This window comes from Macaca nemestrina, chromosome 7 (genome assembly GCF_043159975.1).
Source record: "Macaca nemestrina isolate mMacNem1 chromosome 7, mMacNem.hap1, whole genome shotgun sequence".
In the NCBI taxonomy this organism is placed as follows: Eukaryota; Metazoa; Chordata; class Mammalia; order Primates; family Cercopithecidae; genus Macaca; species Macaca nemestrina.
The window spans coordinates 32,975,952-32,996,109 of NC_092131.1; the positions used below are offsets into that span (position 1 = coordinate 32,975,952).

Here is a 20,158-nt window from a genome sequence, read left to right on the forward strand (position 1 = left end):
TGGCATGCATTTGCATATCTTCTTTGGAGAAATATCTATTCAAATTACTTGCCCATTTTTAAAATGGGTTGTCATTTTATTGTTGAATTTAAGAGTCCTTTATATATTCTAGATACTAGACCCTTATCAGATATATGATTTCCAAGTATTTTCTCCCATTCTATAGGATGTATTTTTAAAGTTTACTTTTGGGCCAGGCGTCGTGGCTCACGTTTGTAATCTCAACATTTTGAGAGGCTAAGGTGGGTGGATCACCTGAGCTCCGGAGTTTGAGACCAGCCTGGGCGATATGGTGAAACCCCATCTCTACTAAAAAAAAAAAAGAAGGCCGGGCGCCGTGGCTCAAGCCTGTAATCCCAGCACTTTGGGAGGCCAAGGCGGGCGGATCACAAGGTCAGGAGATCGAGACCACAGTGAAACCCCGTCTCTACTAAAAATACAAAAAATTAGCCAGGCGCGGTGGCGGGCGCCTGTAGTCCTAGCTACTCAGGAGGCTGAGGCAGGAGAATGGCGTGAACCCAGGAGGCGGAGCTTGCAGTGAGCCGAGATCGCGCCACTGCACTCCAGCCTGGGCAACAGCGTGAGACTCCGTCTCAAAAAAAAAAAAAAAAAAAAAAGAAAGAAAGAAAATTAGGCATACTGCAAACATAGGGTGGTAGATAAAGGAAGAAGTGAGGCCTAGAGTGTATTTTGATTTGTTTTCTTGTTTTGTTTTTAAGAGGGGAGAAACAGCATTATGTTTGTATCAGATAATGATCTGGTGGGAGAGAGGGGAGAATCGCTGGAGTGGTGTCGCCAAGGTGATGGCATGGGACTGATGCCCACCTGGAAGGGTGGCCTTCGATGGGGCACAGACAGTCACCTGTGGAAAAAGGTTGGAAGCAGAGTGTGGGCACAGCCCCGCCCGCGAGCCAAGAGCAAGCCTGTGGGAGTCTGTGCGCCACTATTGTCAAGGGAAGGATGAAGCAACAGCGCTGGCTGAGAGTGAGGATGGGGGCACGGGTGGGAGTCAGAGGGGGAAAGTATGAAAGGGTGTCTGGGGTAGAGCAAGTGCATCCGGGGGACAGGGTGAAACCAGTCAGCACCAAACCTGCAGGTGAGATCTGTGTCACAGGATCTTGCCCCATCACCCAGCCTGGAGTGCAGTGGCATGATCTCGGCTCACTGCAGCCTCAACCTCCTGAACTCAATCCATCCTCCCACCTCAGCCTCCTGAGTAACTGGGAACACAGGCAGACGCCACCATGCCCGGCTAAATTTTGTAATTTGTATAGCGATTGGGTCTACCTATGTTGTCCAGGCTGGTCTTGAACTCCTGGGTTCAAATGATCCTCCCACCTCAGCCTTCCATAGTGCAGAGATTACAGGCATGAGCCACCGCACCCGGCCTATGTCTTGAATTTTAAGCTCGGTTCCGACATCAAAAGCCTTCTATTGCTGGGTTCTTTACTCTCGGTAGCCCTCACTAGACTGTAAGCCCCATGCAGATGTGAACAGCGCTGGCTAGTTCACGGCTGTATCTCAACACCCAGCTCCTCATGCATGGTAGACTCTCAATACATAGCATTGAATCGTTGAATAAAGGAATGAAGTAACGAATGAGAAAAGTACTAGAAGTGGCACGGTCTAGATTTCTGAAGCAGCCCCTTCCGCATCCCTGGATGATTCTAGACCTGCTCTCCCCACCCACCCTACATCCCATCCCACCCTCCCCTCTCTAAGCCGCCCACCCCCCGCCCCCTCCCCTCCCCCTCCCCGCCCCCTCCCTTCCCCCTCCCCGCCCCCGACAGCGCCGCAGTGCAGACCCTGTGGCTTTAAGGCCGGCAGGAGCCGAACCGGGCGGTGATTGGTGGTTTATTCTAAGGATCAAGGATGAGCTAATCCGCAGCCAATGGCCGCGCTGCACCGGCTGGCCCCGCACGCTAGATGCCGGAAAGCCTCGGCGGCGGCGCGCTCTCGCGTGAAGGGCCGGTGGCGTCAGGGGGAGGCCTGGCCCGCGGACCGGGCCGCCAGCTCGGGCAGGTACGGTGTTTTGTCCGGCCCCTCCTCCACCCTCCCAGGCGAGGGGCCCCCTCGGCCGTCCCTCCACCCTGGGACCGTGCACCTTGCGGCTGAGGCCCCGCGGGTTGCACGCGCCGCTTTCTGTGTCCAGGCGGCTCTGCCCGGCAGGACCCGGCCCGGCGGGGTGGCCCCTGAAGCCAGTCCCACCCGGGCACCCCCGAGAGCAAGGCCTCAGAGCCTCAAGTTCCCCCTGGGCTTGGCCGAGCAGGGATGGTGCGGCCTCCCTCCGCCTCCTGGCCCGGGTTCAGCTCCCCGCCGGCTGAGGCTGTGGGTCTCCCTCTCCGCCCCACCGCCCATCCTTCTCTCTCTCTCTCCGAATGACCTCGGGTTGTAAGTTCCGGGCCCTGCCCATTCCCAGTGAGACCTGGGAGAGCAAAGGCGGGACAGCTCCGCGGGCCTCTCTCTGAGCCCATTCCTTTCCCGCAGCCACGGCTCTCATCCCTTTGGCCGCCTGGGTCACACACTGCTCAGGGATAAGCTGCTGTCAGGTCCTTGGAGGCCACATGGCCTTCTCAAAAGTAAAGCCGGGAGGACAGAGACCCTCCCTGGGGCTGGGTCACCCTGCCCTCTTCTATCCCCATCCAACGTGGCACCGAGTCTGCCATTCAGTCATTCCGTCTGCCAACAAGTCTTACAGGCCAGCTCTGTGCTTAGCTCTCTGCTGGCTCCAGGAGGGGTCCTCACTCGCTGACCACACCGACCTCAGGACCAAGGGAACAAACACAGCAGGGGCAATCCGTCCCGTCCACGGAGAAGTCTAAACCCCAAAGGGTAAATTAGATTCCCACAGGAGGAGCAGGGAGGGGAGAACAGGCAGGGTGGAGGGAACAGCATGAGGAACAGCATTTGAGATCAGCGTGTGTGGCCTCCATGTGCTGAATGCGTACTAGATATCAAGCGTGCTCCATGGAGGCCCTGTGAAGGTGGCTGTGGATCACAGATATCCTCAGCTCTCTCCAGAGCTCAACACAGTACCAGATACTCCAGAAATGTTTGCTGAACTGAATTTGATTGGAAAGGAAAACAGAACCCCAGTCCGGCGCAGTGGCTCACGCCTGTAATCCCAGCACTGTGGGAGGCGGAGGCAGGCAAATCACCTGAGGTCAGGAGTTCAAGAGCAGCCTGGCCAACATGGTGAAACCCTGTCTCTACTAAAAATACAAAAAATAGCCAGGTGTGGTAGGCGAGTGCCTGTAATCCCAGCTACTTAGGATGCTGAGGCAGGAGAATTGCTTGAACCCGGGAAGTGGAGGTTGCAGTGAGCCAAGATCACACCACTGCAATCCAGCCTGGGTGACAGAGCAAGACTCCGTCTCAAAAAAAAAAAAGGAAGAAAACAGAGTCCCAAGCTGGTGATGATTCTATCATTACCACCACTTATGAAGGACCTGGATCCATGAAAAGACCTTACCCACTTTAGCTCTGACTCCCTTCAGTCTTTGGAGGTGAATATTAGTCTCCCTGATATTCAGTGGAGGAAACTGGGGAGTGGATAGGGGTGTTGCACCCAGCTAGGTCCTCCCTAATACATTTGCCCATTCCAGGTCCCAGCTGCAGGGCAGCCATGAGCCTGGTGGCCTGCGAGTGCCTGCCCAGCCCCGGCCTGGAGCCTGAGCCTTGCTCACGAGCACGGTCCCAGGCTCGCGTGTACCTGGAGCAGATTCGCAACAGGGTGGCTCTGGGGGCGTCTGACGTGACAAAGCGTGACTATCTGGTGGATGCGGCCACGCAGATCCGGCTGGCCCTGGAGCGCGACGTTGGTGAAGACTATGAGGCGGCCTTCAACCACTATCAGAATGGCGTGGACGTGCTGCTCCGTGGCATACATGGTGAGGACCGGGGCTGGGCAGGGCTGGGGTGAGTGGGGAAGGGCCAGTGCAGGACTCCTCCTGTCATCCATCTGTCCTGTCCTCTGTCCATTTGTACTGGGTGAACAGGGCACTATGCTGGCCTGCAGGGCCTCCGTGAAGGACAATGATAGCTGGCACTTATTAAGCTGTTCCTACGTGCCAGGCACCATTCTAAGGGGCTTCATGTAGATTCATTCATCTGAGCGTCACAGTAATAGAAATTACTGTATATACTGTAAATTCTCATGTTCCAGATGAGGAAGCTGAGGCCTGGGGCAGTTCAATAGCTCGCTCGAGGTTCCACAGCTATCAAGTGGCAGAGCTGGGGTTTGACTTCACAGGCTGTGTACTTGGCCTTCCACACCTGACTGCCTGTCCCTGGAGCTGGGCTGGGCTCCTGCCCTCTGGGAGTTTGCATTCTAGTGGGGGGAGACTGATGAGTTGATTTGGACCATTATAGTCTCAGGTAGGAAGAGGATTAGGGGGGAAGTGAAGAGAGGAAAGAGGGAAACTGAGGTCAGACTGGGCTGGCCTAGAGCATTTTCTAGATGTTAGATCTCTAATCTGAGCACTGGAGAATGGTAGGTGCATTATCCAGCTGAAGGACTGGCTAGAGTCCCAGAGAGAGAACAGTCAAGGCCTAGAGGTGAGAGGGGAGGTCCCTCCAGGGCAGCATGAGGAACTTCCATGCCAGGGGAGAGGCTGGTGGCCAGGCTTGGGGTGGCCACTGGGCCCTTACTGCCCTCCGGCTGAAGAGACCCCTCAAGCCTGGGCTTCCAGTCTGTCCGGTCAATTCCTTTATCCTGGTCCCCACCCTAGCCTTCTTCACACTGGGCATCAGAGATGGAAGAAGCAATGTTCTCTGGAATCTTCTGTCCCCTCCTCTGAAAAAAATGGATGGGGAAATCCCCACCCTGTCCCTTTCCAGGGTGTGACAGCTGCCAGCAAGGCGGTGGGTGCTAACGGTGAAGTGTTGTCTGCTGAGGAGTGACCCTGGTTCCTAACCTCCTCCTGCCATTTCCCTTCCTCCTCCTTCCTGGCTGGTCCCCCGCCCCAGAGGAGGGGCTCACAAAGCAATCTGGGGGCAGAATCTGCCGAACCAGGCTTAGAAACAGGAGCTCCCTACTCGGGAGAGCAGAGGGCAGGCAATGGGAGCTGGAACTCCAGTTCTCCGAGGCTGTGGCTGGGGACCCTGGTGACCCTCGTCCCCCACAGTTGACCCCAACAAGGAGCGACGTGAGGCTGTGAAGCTGAAAATCACCAAGTACCTGCGGCGGGCAGAGGAGATCTTCAACTGCCACCTGCAGCGGCCGCTGGGCAGTGGAGCCAGCCCCAGCACGGTGAGGAGACCCCCCGCCCAAAGGCCTGAGCAGGAGAAAGGCTCTGAGGGGAGACTGCGGAGGCCCCGACACCCACAGGCCGGCCCTGGGCTGCAGGGCGGAGGCCGGCAGTGGAGATCGTTAGTTGGGCTGGAGTGTGCCAGGGAGGCCCATCATCTTCTCCTCCTGGCTTCCTCTCTCTCCCATGCCTCGTGGCTCATTCATTTTCAAACAACTCACTGAGTCATCTCCAGTCCAGTCTGCCTCCCTCACAGAGCACTTGCGATGCGTGCACATATACATCTGCCAGCCTTGCACACAGTTCAGTTTCCACGCTTACGTGTGTCCACACTCAGAGTCTCCTGATTCTGTCTCTGTTGTGAACTGGCGTGCAATTTGGAACAGACCCTGATACCCACATGTGCACACACACTCTCCCCATATGGCTTTCTCTAAACCAGTAAGTGCTTAGTGAGGGTGGAAAATGCATGCGTGCTTCTTACCCCATGGATGCTTGCACTCACACAACCCTCCTTGGCTCACTGCATCTCGTACGGCTGCCTTTCCCCAGAGTACGTGCTTGGTCTACAAAGCATGTTCTGTGAGACTCACAGGTTCCCAGGTTATTTCCCTACCCCCACCTTGGGAGCTTCTGCATTTTTTGAGATGGAGTCTCGCTTTGTCACCCAGGCTGGAGTACCGTGGCATGATCTTGGCTCACTGCAACCCGCCACCTCCCGGGTTCAAGCGATTCTCCTGCCTCAGCCTCCCAAGTAGCTGAGATTACAGGCAGGCGCCACCACGCCCGGCTAACTTTTGTATTTTAGTAGAGATGGGGTTTCACCATGTTGGCCAGGCTGGTCTCAAACTCCTGACCTCAAGTGATCTGCCCGCCTCGGCCTCCCAAAGTGTTAGGATTACAGTTGTGAGCCACTGCGCCTGGCCTAGATGGGGCTTTTGAGAGGGGACTTCTGAAGCCCAGAGAACATGGGCCTTGGGTGGGCTGAGCAGGGAAGTTGGCTTGACCACCCTGGACCAGTATGGGTACCTGTCAGTCGAGGCCAGCTTTTCCACCCAGCCTGCCCCTGTGGGGTGGGGCCTGCCTGTACCCCTGCCCTCCCTACTGCTCTCCTTGCATCCAGAAGCTCCTGCCTGATGCCTGGTGAGAAGACCATGGCCAAGGAGGGCTTGGCTCTGAGGCTGCTTGTGGCCTGTCTCCCTCCTCTGCAGGGTTTCAGCAGCCTGAGGCTCCGGCCCATCCGCACGCTGAGCTCTGCTGTGGAGCAGCTGAGGGGCTGCAGGGTGGTCGGGGTCATCGAGAAGGTGAGTGAGTGGACACTTGCCCTGCAGGAGGGAAACAGGGTATGCAATTTGGGGTGGTACTGGGGAGAGAGATGTGATGTGCTGAAAGCAGGTTGTAGCAGTGGCCCCCACTCCTCCAGAGGAGGTGGGCAGGGTCAGAGGGGAGTGCAGTTGTGTCCAGCAGTTCCCACCTCTCCCCCATCCCCAACACGCATGACTCTGGTCCTAGGTCCTGGAGAGGAAAATACAGGGAACGAGAAGAGGCCAATTGGCCAGGCACGGTGGCTCACACCTTGAATCCCAGCACTTTGGGAGGCCAAGGCAAGAGGATTGCTTGAGCCCAGGAGTTAGAGGCCAGCCAGGGCAACGTAACAAGACCCCATCTCAAATAAAATAAAATATAAAATTAAAATAAAATAAAATATAAAAAGAAGAGGCAGACGGGCTCTTTCCACAGCCCTGCAGCTCAGACCCAGAAAACCTGCTCCTTGGGAGAGTTGGGACAGAAACTGCAGGAGGAGTGAGGAGCTATGCCCAGGGCGCTCTGCCAGCCCTCGAGGCCGTGCTCACGCCCACTTCCCGCTTCCCACAGCACCCCCACCACACTCACCCTGAACCCCAGGGCTGCAGCCAAGGCACTCCACCGAGCACAGCTGGGGACTTCCTGCGGCTGGGACGTGCTCAACTCCAGAAACCTGTCCAGAGAGGGCCCGCGCTGGCCCTTCCTTGCCCAGGCCCTTGGCAAGTCTACCCTTTTTTACTCTCCTGACCTAACTATAACTTTACCCTGTCTCAATCCCATCTCGCGTGCTTTGCCTTAGTCAGGGCAGACAAGAAGATAGGAGGCGACGTCTCAACCCTTACTCAGGACACTCGTTGTTAGAGTGAGGAAATCAGAAGGATAGAGAATGAGGTCAAATGAGAGTCCAGCCAGTATGAGGTTCCCCTCTTCCCCGAACCCTGGAATAGTCACCCAAGAAGTTCTTTACCAAGCTGGCTAAATGGAGAGCTTCCTAAAAATACAGATGCCCAAGAATCTGTTATTTGACATACTCGCTGGGTGATTTTGGTGGATCTAGGGGCCCGCAGAGAAAAGGAGACAGTCCTGTGCTTCCCACAGGCAAGAGGATGACATGCTGCCTGCGGGAAGGCCCCGTGCTGGGCACCACCCCAGGTGGCCACAGGCAAGCCCCCTGCTCTCTGAGCTGTGGTTTCATCCTCTGGAAAGTGAGATGAGAATTCTCTGTCTATGGGGTGATCTGGGAGGTAAAACAATTTTGGGGAAAGACCTGGCACATGCTATGACACTGATTACATGTTTGATGGCTCTAAATACAAGTGACAGGAGTGAGCTGGGAGGCACGCACGCCCCTGTTCCCGGGCCTTACTCTGGCTGCTTCTCCTGGGTCCCTGGGGCAGGCCCCAGACTGTCAGCGCAGGCCCTGCCAGCTTCCATCTGCCATGGTCCCCTCCCCAGTGCTCGAGTGTCAGTGGCCACGACCCAACCTTGGCTGAGCACAGCTGCTCCCAGGGACTGGCTGGGAGGTGACTGACACCGTGCCTCCCAGTAAGATCCTGCTGAACCATACGTGTTATGGCAAGAGGGGTTCTGAGCTGAGTATGACAGGAAAACAGTGAGTTAAAGTTATGTTGCTTTGTTTTTTTAATGATAGGAGTTCTTAGAGTTTGTAGATGCAGATGTACACTATGACACAGAATTCCCCAAACTTGTTTAGCCTCAGGAAAGTGGTTTAGGAATCTGGTGTATCGAGGCCCCTGCAGATGGAAAGCACAAATTAAGGCCAAGCCCAACCATTCTTTTTTTTTTTTTTTTTTTTTTGACAGAGAGTCTCGCTCTGTAGCTCAGGCTGGAGTACAGTGGCGTGATCTCAGCTCACTGCAGCCTCGACCTACCAGGCTCAAGCAATCCTCCCAGCTCAGCCTCCTGAGTAGCTGGGACCACAGTCTCAAGCCCTGCTAATTTCTTCTATTTTTTGTAGAGCGATCTCGCTGTGTTGCCCAGACTGGTCTCAAACTCCTTGCCTCAGGTGATCCTCCACCTCCGTTTAGGCCTCCCAAAGCGCTTGGGATTACAGGCATGAGGCACTGGCCTGGAATGGGGATTCTATTTCAGGGCTGCCCTTCTGTTTTTTGTTTTTTATCCTGTCTGGGATACTCAACTTAAGGACTTCACCTCCCTCCTGAGATTCTACTTCCTTTCCCTGTGTCATGCCCAAGCCATCACTTTCCCCAAATTAGGAAAGGTGTTACTACCCCTGGGCCTGGCTCCCTGCAGCCAGACTTGGATATACTGTCACCCTTGTTCCATTCCACAGCTCTGCCCAGACAGATCCGGGGAGGTGGGCAGTGCCAGCCTGCAGCAGCCCTCAGGCCCAAGGAGGAAGCAAAGGGCTTGCTCGGGATGATGCTTGAGTGATCCCTAACGTGTCTGGCTGTTGGGATAACTATAGGGGCTGAAGAGATGGTGGCAGGGAGCAGTGAGGTGGGTGGATCGGGACTTGGGAAACAGCCAGAATACCCGAGGGCCTGGCCTCAGAGCCTGGGGGCCAGGGAGACGTCACCGGTGTTTGCTGAGCCTCGTGCAGGAGCCAGGCTCTGAGATGGGGTGGAGGAAGAAGAAGAAGGTCATCCAAGTCACTTGTTTTATTTGGCTTAAACACAGGGTGTTGTTTGTTTGTTTGTTTTTTAGTTGTTACCAACATTTAAAAATGTGCAGATTCTTATAAAAGTCCAGATTTCCTGCTTCTCTTGAAAAAATCAGATCTGGAAACGCTGGGCTCCCATTCCCCTGTGGCAGCAGGGAATGAAGGAGGATATGCCTGCTTTAGACAGGGCACCAGCCCTCCCGTCTGCGCCTCCACCCTGCCCCTTTGCTCACATGCCTGGCCCCTGTGGGCCTTTGAGTTTAAGAACTTGTTTGAAATCTTTAGGCTTGTTTGTTCCATGGGAGATTCCTCCTGGGATTTTGATACTTTGTGCATCTTTAAAGAAGAGGTTTACCATGTTTCACCAAACTTTAATGGTCCCTCTGTCCCAAGAATTCAGTGGGTCTCTTTATTTACAACAATCGCTCTTTTTGCCTTCCATCTTCCCAAATGGAAAGCTCACCCAACAGTTGTACGGAACCTTCTCATTTACAGAGCTGTGGCAGTAAATCCTCACAGTCACCATGGGGGAGCAAAGGCTTATATGGTGCTGTTCAACATGGTAGTCACTAGCCACATAAGCCTCTCTGCATTCATATTCATTCCCAATGAAGTCATCTGTGTCTCAGTTCATCAGTCACATTTCAAGTGTTCAATGGCCCCATGTGGCTACTGGCGTCCATATTGGACAGTGCAGACGTATAATCCTGCCATCGTGATAAGAAGTTCAATTGGACAGTGCTGCATTTTAATAATTGTTCTACAGAGAATTAAACTGAGGTTCAAAGAATTCAACGGGGCTGGGCTCGGTGGCACACACCTGTAATCCCAACACTTTGGGGAGCTGAGGTGGGTGGATCACCGGAGGTCAGGAGTTCGAGACCAGCCTGACCAACATGGTGAAACCCCGTCTCTACTGAAAATACAAAATTAGCCAGGTGTGGTGGCGCATGCCTGTAGTCCCAGCTACTCGGGAGGCTGAGGCAGGAGAATCGCTTGAACCTGGGAGGCGTAGATTGCAATGAGCTGAGATCACACCACTGCACTCTAGCCTGGGCAACGACAGTAAAACTCCGTCTCAAAAATAAATAAACAAAGAAGTAGACTGGGCGCGGTGGCTCACGCCTATAATCCCAGTACTTTGGGAGGCCGAGGCAGGTAGATCACCTGAGGTCAGGAGTTCAAGACCAGCCTGGCCAACATGGCGAAACCCCATCTCTACTAAAAATACAAAATTTAGCTGGGCATGGTGGCGCATGCCTGTAAGCCCAGCTACTAGGGGGCCGAGGCAGGAGGATTGCTTGAACCTGGGAGGTGGAGGTTACAGTGACCTGAGATCACGCCACTGTACTCCAACCTGGGCAACAGAGTGAGACTCCATCTCAAAATAAATAAATAAATAAATATAAATAAATGAAGTCAAGGGACTAGACAGTCCTCCATCTCCCAAACCACTGAGTAAAAGGGGTTTCTTGTTTGGTTGAGTGAATGGGAAAATGCCCCCTACTTTGCCGCCCTTTTGAAATATAATGAAAGAAAAAGGAGAAGAAGAAAAAAATCCCCTGAATCCTACCTAACTCCAAGATAATCACTGTTAATGTTTTAGTCTAATTCTTTCTGGATACTGAGGGTGGTTTTAGTATGTTTTTAGCAGAAATCTTTCAGTGTATGGATCAAGGTTTATTTCTGGCTTCCTCAGCCTTCCCTCCTTCACTGGTTTTTTTGGACTCTGTCAATCAGAGGCCCTTGCCCGGGACAAGGTGGCGGGGAATCCCACTTGGCAAGGGACGGTGGGGAATTATCCGGGGTGTCAGGATTTGTGGGAAACTCTGTTCTCCTAAATGACTCCAAAGTTTTCTTCCTTGCTTTTTCAAATATTGCACAAGTTTGGTCAGGGAGCCAAGCCCAGGCTGGACTCAGTCTCTGGCTGTTGGAGGAGAGACCTCTGGTGGTCGGAGAGGACTCCTTGCTCCTGCTGCGAAAAGGATCCTGGGCGCTCGTGTAGCCCACTGCCTTCCTTTCACTGGTGATGGAGAAACAGGCTCAGGAGGGAAGGCCCGTGCCAAGGTCACCTGGTTGTGCTCTCAGTTCCAGTAAAGTCTGCAGGGTTCTGGGATCAACCTGCCTGGGTTCAAGTCCTGACTTGACCACTTTTTAGCAGTGGGACAGTAGGCCACATAACTTCTCTGAGGCTCAGGCCTGAATTTTGGCAGGATTGTGGGAATAAAGTTAAACAACCTATGTAAAGTGCTTGGCACAGAGTAAGCACTTTATAGCTAGGGTGGGCTTCCCCTCAGATGACACTGGTAATAATCACGACAGGTTGTCAAAGGTGTGCTCTGCGGCAGGTGCAGGCTGCTGCTGTGCCTGAATCGCCTGCTTTAAGAGAATCCTCTTCATGACCCCCTGAAGGAAGTGCTGCTATGACCCCATTTTGTACTTAAAAGGAGCAAGGTTCAGAGAGGCCATGTGACTTGGCACATGTGATCCCTGACATTCTCACAGCCTTTCCATTCACCAAGGGCTTTCTTGGTTTTTTGTTTTTTGTTTTGTTTTGTTTTGTTTTGTTTTTCAGATGGAGTCTCTCTCCGTTGCCCAGACTAGAGTGCAGTGGCATGATCTAGGCTCACTGCAACTCCGCCTCCCGAGTTCAAGTGATTCTCCTACTTCAGCTTCCCAGGTAGCTGGGATTACAGGCGGGCACCACCACGCCCAGCTAATTTTTGTATTTTTAGTAGAGATGGGGTTTCACCATGTTGGCCAGACTGGTTTTGAACTCCTGACCTCAGGTGATCCACCCGCCTTGGCCTCCCAAATTGCGGGGATTACAGGCCTGAGCCACCACACCCGGCCCTCACCAAGGGCTTTCTGTATGGCTTCAACAATCCAGAGATGTAGGGAAGGTGGGCATTTGGAATTCCTGGTTGGTAGATGAGAAAATCAATTCAGTTTGCCCAAGATCGAAGCCCAGTGCCCCTTCCCCTACCCTGATCCCAAGCTGTGGCCTTCCTCACTGCCCAGTAGCCTGGCCTCAGGGCCCAGTTCCCACCCCCCACCATGGCTGGCCACGGCCTCCCTGGGGAATGTCCACAGGGCAGGCCAGCAGCCAAGGAGTCACAACCCCAGGGTGTGGGCCTTGCCTCCACATGCCCTCACCTGGGCTGAATCCTGTTCCCGCCCTCGACGTACCTGTGTGCCCACTCCTCCTGCTGGGGCCCGCCCCTGCCCACCACGCAGATGAGAAAAGGGCCCTACTCCAAACACGACCCTGACCATGCAATTGACAGCCTCTGCCTCTAGTGGAAACCAACACAAGAAGAGGCTGCTCTCCAAGGAAAGCCTCCGAGAGGACTTTACTTATTTGTTTGTAATTTTTATTTGCAGTCAGGAGTACATATGCAGGTTTTTCACATAGATAAACTTGCGTCGTGGGGGTCTGTGTAAATGAAGGGGGTGGAGTGGAGTGGGGAAGAGGCCTGAACGCAGCATGCCAAGCCCACACAACGTGGCTGCGCTGGGGAGACCTGGAGTCAGCTCAGAGCTGTGGCTTCCTCAATTGTAAAGCAAGAGATCAGAGGCCGGGCGCAGTGGCTCATGTCTGTAATCCCAACACTTTGGGAGGCCGAGGCCAGCGGATCACAAGGTGAGGAGATCGAGACCATCCTGGCTAACACAGTGAAACCCCGTCTCTACTAAAAAATACGAAAAATTAGCTGGGCGTGGTGGCAGGCACCTGTAGTCCCAGCTGCTTGGGAGGCTGAGGCAGGAGAATGGCATGAACCCAGGAGGCGGAGCTTGCAGTGAGACGAGATCGCACCACTGCACTCCAGCCTAGGCGACAGAGCGAGACTCTGTCTCAAAAAAAAAAAAAAAAAGAGATCAGGGGAAGTGACTGGCTCTGAGGTCCCTTCCAGCCGTGACACCTCAGACCCTGCAGGATGGTGGGGCTCTGGCCAAGGCCTTGGGTGAGGGGTTGATCTCTGGGGGTCCAGGTGGAACAGGGCTTCTCAGCCCTCCCCTTAGGCGATGTGAGGCTTGGCCCAGCATGGGCAGGGCGTTCTTCTCGCACCCCACACACAGTGAGCCGAGGCTCGGGCTGCTCGCAGTGTGTGTGTCCAGCACCAACTACATCCCTGCACTGTGCAGGGCTCCGGGAATACAGAGCTCACAGTCCAGTAGGGAGACAGATTAGACAGTGTGAAGAGGCTCTCCTGAGGGTGAACTAAGAGAGCACTGGAGACAGATTAGGGACCCCAGCCCCCGTAATCTTGGGAAGGCTTCCTGGAGGAGGCAGCATCTGAGACCACAGGTATAGCAGGGGTGGATGAACAGGATAGGATTGATGTCCGCTTCAGGAGTGCCACCAAAGCCCGCTCTCCCTGCCCTGCCACTGGAGTGAGCCAGCCTCAGTGGAGGAACCTGGGAGGGGGTCAGGCTGGGGTCACGGAGCCCCAGGAGCTAGCACATGCCTTAACCAGTGCCTCTTGGACTTTGGCAGGTGCAGCTGGTCCAGGACCCGGCAACAGGAGGGACCTTCGTGGTGAAGGCAGGTGCCACCCTGCCCCTGCCACTCTGCATTCCCCTTGGATCTTTCTCAGGGCTCTTGGAAACTCCTACCCAGAACCTGCATTAGAAGCCTACACTCCCTCCCCCAAAAGCTGCTTGTTCTACCCGAACATGCCCCGCTTTCCAGATGGACACACATGCACATACACACACACAAATACACAAACACACAAATACACACATGCACACACACTGCCCCCTCTTTGGCTAGAGGGTGGAGGACCCGGATTCTACAGGGGCAATGGGGGTAAGGACAGGTCAGGAACTGAGGGAGGCATTTGCTCCACCCTCATTTGGGTGCCCCTGAAGCCAGGGCTAGGAGGTCCCCTAACAGCAGCAGTCTCTGGCCTGTCCCCGGCTGATCTGCCTGCCCTGCCCCTCCCAGAGCCTACCCAGGTGCCACATGGTGAGCCGGGAGCGGCTGACCATCATCCCACACGGAGTCCCCTACATGACAAAGCTGCTCAGGTACTTCGTGAGCGAGGACTCCATCTTCCTGCACCTGGAGCATGTGCAAGGTGAGCAGGCCTGGGGGCCCCTGTCAGCTCCCCAGGACTTTGGGATATGTTGTCACCTCTTAAAATGCTGAGCCCTGGCAGGGCGTGGTGGCTCATGCCTATAATCCCAGCACTTTGGGAGGCCGAGGCAGGCGGATCAACTGAGGTCAGGAGTTCCAAACCAGCCTGGCCAACATGGTGAAACCCTGTCTTTACTAAAAATACAAAAACTAGCCAGGGGTGCTTGTGCGTGCCTGTAATCCCAGCTACTTGGGAGACGGAGGCAGGAGAATGACTTGAACCTAAGAGGTGGAGGTTGCAGTGAGCCAAGATCATGCCACTGCACTCTAGCCTGGGCAACAAAGCAAGACTCTGCCTCAAAAAAAAAAAAAAAAAAGCTGAGACCTGGGGAGGGGCGGAACTTGCACCAGATGTACAGCACAGACCAGGGGACCCGGCCTTTCTGGAGGCCAGTCAGGCTGTTGTGGGCCTGTGTGTGGTGCCAAGGGGGCAGGGGACATCCTGGGGAGGATGCCCACATCGTGGGTGGGCATGAGAATCGCAGCTGTCTCCTCCGTCGCTGTTTCCTCCTGCGTTGGCTCTTTTCATTTTTCTGGACTGTGCCGATCCCTTGGGAGTGGCCAGACAGGGTGGTGGTGACTGAAGTTATGATTGTATTGATGACTTTTTAAAGTGAGGTCCACATCTGGGGTCATGACACATAGTCATCATCAGTCTGTGCCTGGCCTTCTTTAAATTTCTTTATATCAGTCTCCCTAAAAACAGTGTTCATGTTAGTGAACCCACCACCCAAACCACAGACACTGGCAGTGCTGGACGTCTGTCAGTGGTGTGCCAGTTTGTGAGGCCGGGCCCGCTTTAGGTGGGTCAAGAGGAGGGCAGACGGCATTCTAAGCTGAGGGGTGGGAGGGAGCAGAGGTGAGGGGCTGAACTAGGCCTGGACACCCAGAGGCAAAAAAGTCTGTGCCCAAGACAGGGGAGGCAGGAGTGGGAGCGGGCCCTGGCATCCATGCTCTTTTTCTCCCTGTCCCCACGCTCACCGCTCCCGCTGCATGGCCCAGGAGGCACTCTCTGGTCCCACCTGCTCTCCCAGGCGCACCCCCGACATTCTGGGCTCAGCTCTGGCTCTACCCAGGAGAGGATGAAGGCTCAGCTCAACCCCCACCTCAACCTCCTGACCCCAGCGAGGCTCCCCTCAGGCCACACCCCTGACCAGGACAGAATCGCCCTGGAGCCTCCTAGGACTTCTCCGAGCCTTCCCCTAGCCGGGGAGGCCCCATCCACCAGACCCCAGAGGGAGGCTGAAGGTGAACCCACAGCCAGGACCAGCACCTCTGGCTCCTCGGACCTTCCAAAGGCCCCAGGTGGCCACCTGCACCGTCAAGCTAGGCGGGCTGGCCAGAACTCAGACGCTGGGCCCCCTCAGGGACTCACTTGGGTTCCCGAGGGGGCCGGCCTGGTGCTAGGGGGCTGTGGCCGAGGCACGGATCAGAGCTGCCTGTCAGCAGATGGGGCCGGCCGGGGCTGTGGCAGGGCCACCTGGAGTGTGAGAGAGGAGCAGGTGAAGCAGTGGGCGGCGGAGATGCTGGTGGCACTGGAGGCACTGCATGAGCAGGGGGTGCTGTGCCGGGACCTCCACCCCGGGAACCTGCTCCTGGACCAGGCAGGTAGGTGCCCTCCCCACCCCTCAGGGGGGCAGCCCCCAAAGCCTCCTCAGGCAGAGGACGAGAGAGCCCCAAAGTCGAGGGGACCTCCGAGGTTGTCTTCTCCTCCCTGGCCCCAGCCGGCCTTTCAGCGGGCCTAGGCCGGAGTCTGTTGGCTGAGGCTCCGGGGAGTACCCTGTGGGCTCTGTGGGCCTCAGGGTGCTGTGCCCCTGCAGAGGTTCTGCCCAGCAAGGCCATTGGCTCCTACCACATGACTGTTGGGGGAAGCCCTGGAACCCCCTCCCCTATGTCAGCTGTCCTCAATCTTTGTCCCCTCCTTTTTCCTCCTACACACTGGAGGTCACATCCGGCTCACATATTTTGGCCAGTGGTCAGAGGTGGAGCCCCAGTGCTGCGGGGAGGCCGTGGACAATCTCTACAGCGCCCCAGGCAAGAAGGGGGAGGCCGGGGTGGGCCCTAGCACCTGGGTGCCTTTGTGGGGGTTGCGCCCAGAGTCTGAGAATGACAGAGGGGGTGGGTGGTGTCTGGGTAGGCTGAGGAGAACGGAAGAGGCCCTCTTGGGTGAGGCTGGGACCCGTGTTCTTGTTCCCACAGAGGTGGGTGGGATTTCTGAGCTGACAGAAGCCTGTGACTGGTGGAGCTTTGGGTCTCTACTGTATGAACTGCTTACAGGAATGGTGAGTGGCTGGGCTGGGTGTAGTGCTCTGGTGGGTGCCACTGAGTGTGGGATGGGCCAGACTTAGTCCAGTCACTCAGTCTGGGCAGAGACTGCCTGGCTGTCCTGCCAGCACAGCTGCCCCCAAAGCCAGGGACACACTTAGCACTCCCAACACATTAGTTGGCTATAGCTAAGGAGACTGTCAACTTCTGTGAATGAGAGTAGAGTGGGGTGGTCAGCGAAGGTTTCTGCCAGAGAGAGCCTGGGCCCAGGTAGTGTCAGATTTGGAGGAAGCGCAAAATGTGACACAGCCCTTCTTCCCTGGAATTCTGTTCGATCCTCCTGAGCCCACTGTTCACTCCTCCCACCCATGCCCTCGTGGGCTGCCACTCCCAGACCTTCGCTGGAGGATGGGAGAGAGGGGCTCTTTCACCCAGGCAAGCAGCTGCCCTGTCCAGCCTGGGTCAGCCAAGAGCTCAAAAGATCCCCCGCAAACACTCCAGGAACCTGTGTTTGCAGGTTGCAGTCAGGGCAGGCACTCTTGGGAACAGTAGATGGCTCTGCCTTCTATCGTCCTCACTCATGAGCTCAGCACCACAACTGAGACCAGTTTTGTAGGCAACAAGGGAGAGGCCAAAGTGCATTTGAGCAGGAAATAGCCAGAATGGATGCAGCGTGAACTGAAGTCCAGATCTGACCAGTCCATCCGGGCTCCCTCCTGCTTTCGTCCCATGGCACAGGGCCCCTGAGAGTCCTGGTTGCAATTTCCCGCAGAGTGGCTCTCTCCTTCCTGTCTCCTCTCACCTCTCCAGCCCAGAGCTCCTGGCCTTCCTCCTAGGGGTTCCTGGAAGTTCATACTTCCCTCCAGACAGACCCTCTGCTCCCCAAAGCTGTGCCTTTCTGGGGTGTGGAGAGGTCCTATTTTATTTTATTGCCACGCCCCTGCCTTGGCCCCGATGGTAGCATGCCGTGGCCTGCTGCCAAATGAATAGCCAATGTGGATTTTTTAAATAAGAAGAAAAGTTCCATCACTGTTCTCAAGAGTGCCTGCCCTGATTGCAACCCAAGATAGTTGCTTCTAGCAAGCTTGGAGCCAAGACCTAGGTTCAAACCCTGAACTCGGCACAAGTCCCTTTACCTCTCTGGGCCTGTTTCTTGCCTTTCGTGGATAACGTAAAGGCACTGCTTAGCCATCGGGCAGTGTCTGGCCCTAGCAACTATAATTATTGTCATCATCCTCATGGGATGTGACATGGGAAAAAAAAATCCTGGCTGCCACTGTAATGTAGACAGTCCTGGGGTCACCTCCTCAGAGGCCCTTCCCTGTGTCCTCCCAGGCACTGTCCCAGAGCCACCCTTCAGGAATCCAGGCCCACACCCAGCTCCAGCTGCCTGAGTGGCTCAGTCGTCCGGCGGCCTCTCTGCTGACTGAGGTGAGGTGTAGCCCAGCCAGAGGAAGCAGCTGCCTAGCCTGAGAAAGGTGCTGGGAGGGGCACAGAACTATGTCTGCACCACATGTGCTTCGTGCTCAGTGTCTGATGTGGATGCAGAGGACAGTAGGGTCAACACATTTCTACATGTTGGTGGCCAACCACCACTAATGTCCCCAGGGTAAAATGTGGGTTCCACGGGCCAGGTTGCCAGGGAGCAGGCCCCCTAGGGGCCATAGTGGTTGGAGTCCCTGGAGGTCACCCCATGCCTTCACAGCTGGAGTGGGGCAGGCCAGCTGACTGGGCCTCTCTCTGCAGCTGCTGCAGTTCGAGCCTACCCGGCGCCTGGGCGTGGGAGAAGGTGGTGTCAGCAAACTCAAGTCCCATCCCTTTTTCAGTACCATCCAGTGGAGCAAACTGGTGGGGTAAGAGGGTAGAGCGGGTGACGGAAGCAGCTGGCCTGGTCTGGATCGCCTCTCCTCCTTGCCTGACACCCAGGGCTGGCCCTCTATCAGCGGGCTTCGGGCGAGGAATGGAGGGCACTGCCTGTCCTACTGGGCTCCCACTGGGACCTCAGAATTATGGCCACCACCCAGGAAGGGTCAGCTCCTGGAAAAGCTGGAGGTGGGGGCAGTCAAGGCCTGCCCTGCTAAGCAGCTTGAACCTTCCACCCATGAGTCAACAGACCCACTGAGCATGTGGACTCACCATGTTAAAGGCTGCCCTCTGTGGCACTGGCGCTGAGCTCTTGACCACCTGCTGCACCCTACTGTGAGGTGCTGTGACTGACTTACTGCCATGTTGTGCCCTACTCAGGACATCTCTGGAGACTCTTCTCAGGACACTGATCCACTGGCTCAGTGGACCCAAACCAGACTGTCCTGGCTAGTCCTCTTAGTCACACAGTGAGTGGGCCTCTTCCACCAGAAGCTGTTACTGCAGCTAGAGAGGCTCAGAAGCAAGGATGCCATCTGTAGTGTGGGGAGGGATGAGGTAGGGGACAGGAAGACCCCCCCATTCCTGACCATGCCCCCTATCTTGCAATTTCAGACTTGGGAGAGCAAAAGGGAGGGGAAGAAAATAAGAGGAATGGGGGGAGGAAGGAATGCACAGCTCTGCCCCTTAGAGCAAGTCTGAAACCAGAATCAAGAGCCCTCCTCCCCAATGGGGCCAGCTGTGTGGGGGGAGGGGGCAGCCTGCCCCAGGGGTGCAAAAGGACAGCAATTCATTCAGCCTCCAGGCCAAAGCAGCTGAGACAAAGTGTGCCCATCAGGATCCCCTCTCAGGCTTTGGCTGTTTACCATGTCACTGCCTACTGTGACTTCATGTCCTTTTGGGATAAGAAACCACAAAATGTATGGAACAACTATCCATGGCTCTTAGCCAGAAACGTCTTGCTTCTGGTCTCTGAAAAACTGGGGTGAGTGGTTGTCCCAAAGACAATCGCCCCCAGTTTGGGGGCTCCTCTCAGGGTTCACCCTGTCACCGGGGTGTGGGACCTGGGAAACTTCCACTAGACTGTTGCCCCCAGCTCCTCCCCGCCAGCATCCCAGTCACCACCAGGTGGCGCTTCCTACATGGTCCACCTGTCTGGCTCTGAAGGCCCAACTCTGTCAGGCCAGACTCCTGTCACTCATGGTGGGGAGACCTGACTTCCTCGGGCTCTTCAGGAGACTGAGACAGAGAGGACAAGCGAAAGCGCAGCCTGTGTATGACTCTCCGCGGTTCACATCCTGCCTCTCCCTGGGGTTTACCTAGCCCCAATAAAGCCTGCTCTGGTCTCTGGTGTTCTTGCTTCTTCCATGCAATGACCGCGGCTCACTGGGGCAGGTTGGAAGGCTCCCCCATAGACGCTCCAGAGTGAAGTCAAGAGTGAGCTTGGGGGCTGCCAGGAAGTAGGATGCAGGGCTGGTGGTGAGCAGCATGCCACCTGTGCCCTGGGCCTCAGGGGAAGTGGTGAGGTCAGGAGGAGGACCAGGCTCTGTGGGGAAGAGGATGAAGAAGCCTTGGAAGAGGCTCATGGTGCCTGGGGGAATGCCAGTTGCATCCTCACAGTGACCCCTTGCAACAGAAGGTAGCTCCTGAGAAAACAAGCTTAAAGAGGTTAAGGACACAACCTAGCCA

General features: G+C 55.6%; 1 protein-coding gene across 10 annotated transcripts; it reads left to right on the forward strand.

Annotated features, from left to right (window-relative positions):
- The first annotated feature begins 1,874 nt into the window (after positions 1 to 1,874).
- On the forward strand, positions 1,875 to 19,815 carry LOC105495788 (ribosomal protein S6 kinase like 1). Of its 10 annotated transcripts, XM_071099834.1 has the most exons (13): positions 1,941 to 2,022; positions 2,716 to 2,832; positions 3,606 to 3,890; positions 5,127 to 5,251; positions 6,461 to 6,553; positions 11,774 to 11,878; positions 13,697 to 13,744; positions 14,150 to 14,282; positions 15,344 to 15,949; positions 16,286 to 16,375; positions 16,541 to 16,623; positions 17,942 to 18,037; positions 18,353 to 19,815. In XM_071099834.1, exons 3-13 carry the CDS (start codon positions 3,626 to 3,628, stop codon positions 18,461 to 18,463), a joined length of 1,755 nt encoding a protein of 584 aa, XP_070955935.1. In that variant the 5' UTR covers positions 1,941 to 2,022; positions 2,716 to 2,832; positions 3,606 to 3,625; the 3' UTR covers positions 18,464 to 19,815. The 10 variants fall into 10 exon arrangements, with proteins under 10 accessions (XP_070955934.1, XP_070955938.1, XP_070955935.1 ...); XM_071099833.1 differs by lacking the exon at positions 2,716 to 2,832 and having other exon boundaries at positions 1,875 to 2,022; XM_071099839.1 differs by lacking the exon at positions 1,941 to 2,022 and having other exon boundaries at positions 2,173 to 2,832; positions 15,791 to 15,949.
- Positions 19,816 to 20,158: the final 343 nt, after the last annotated feature.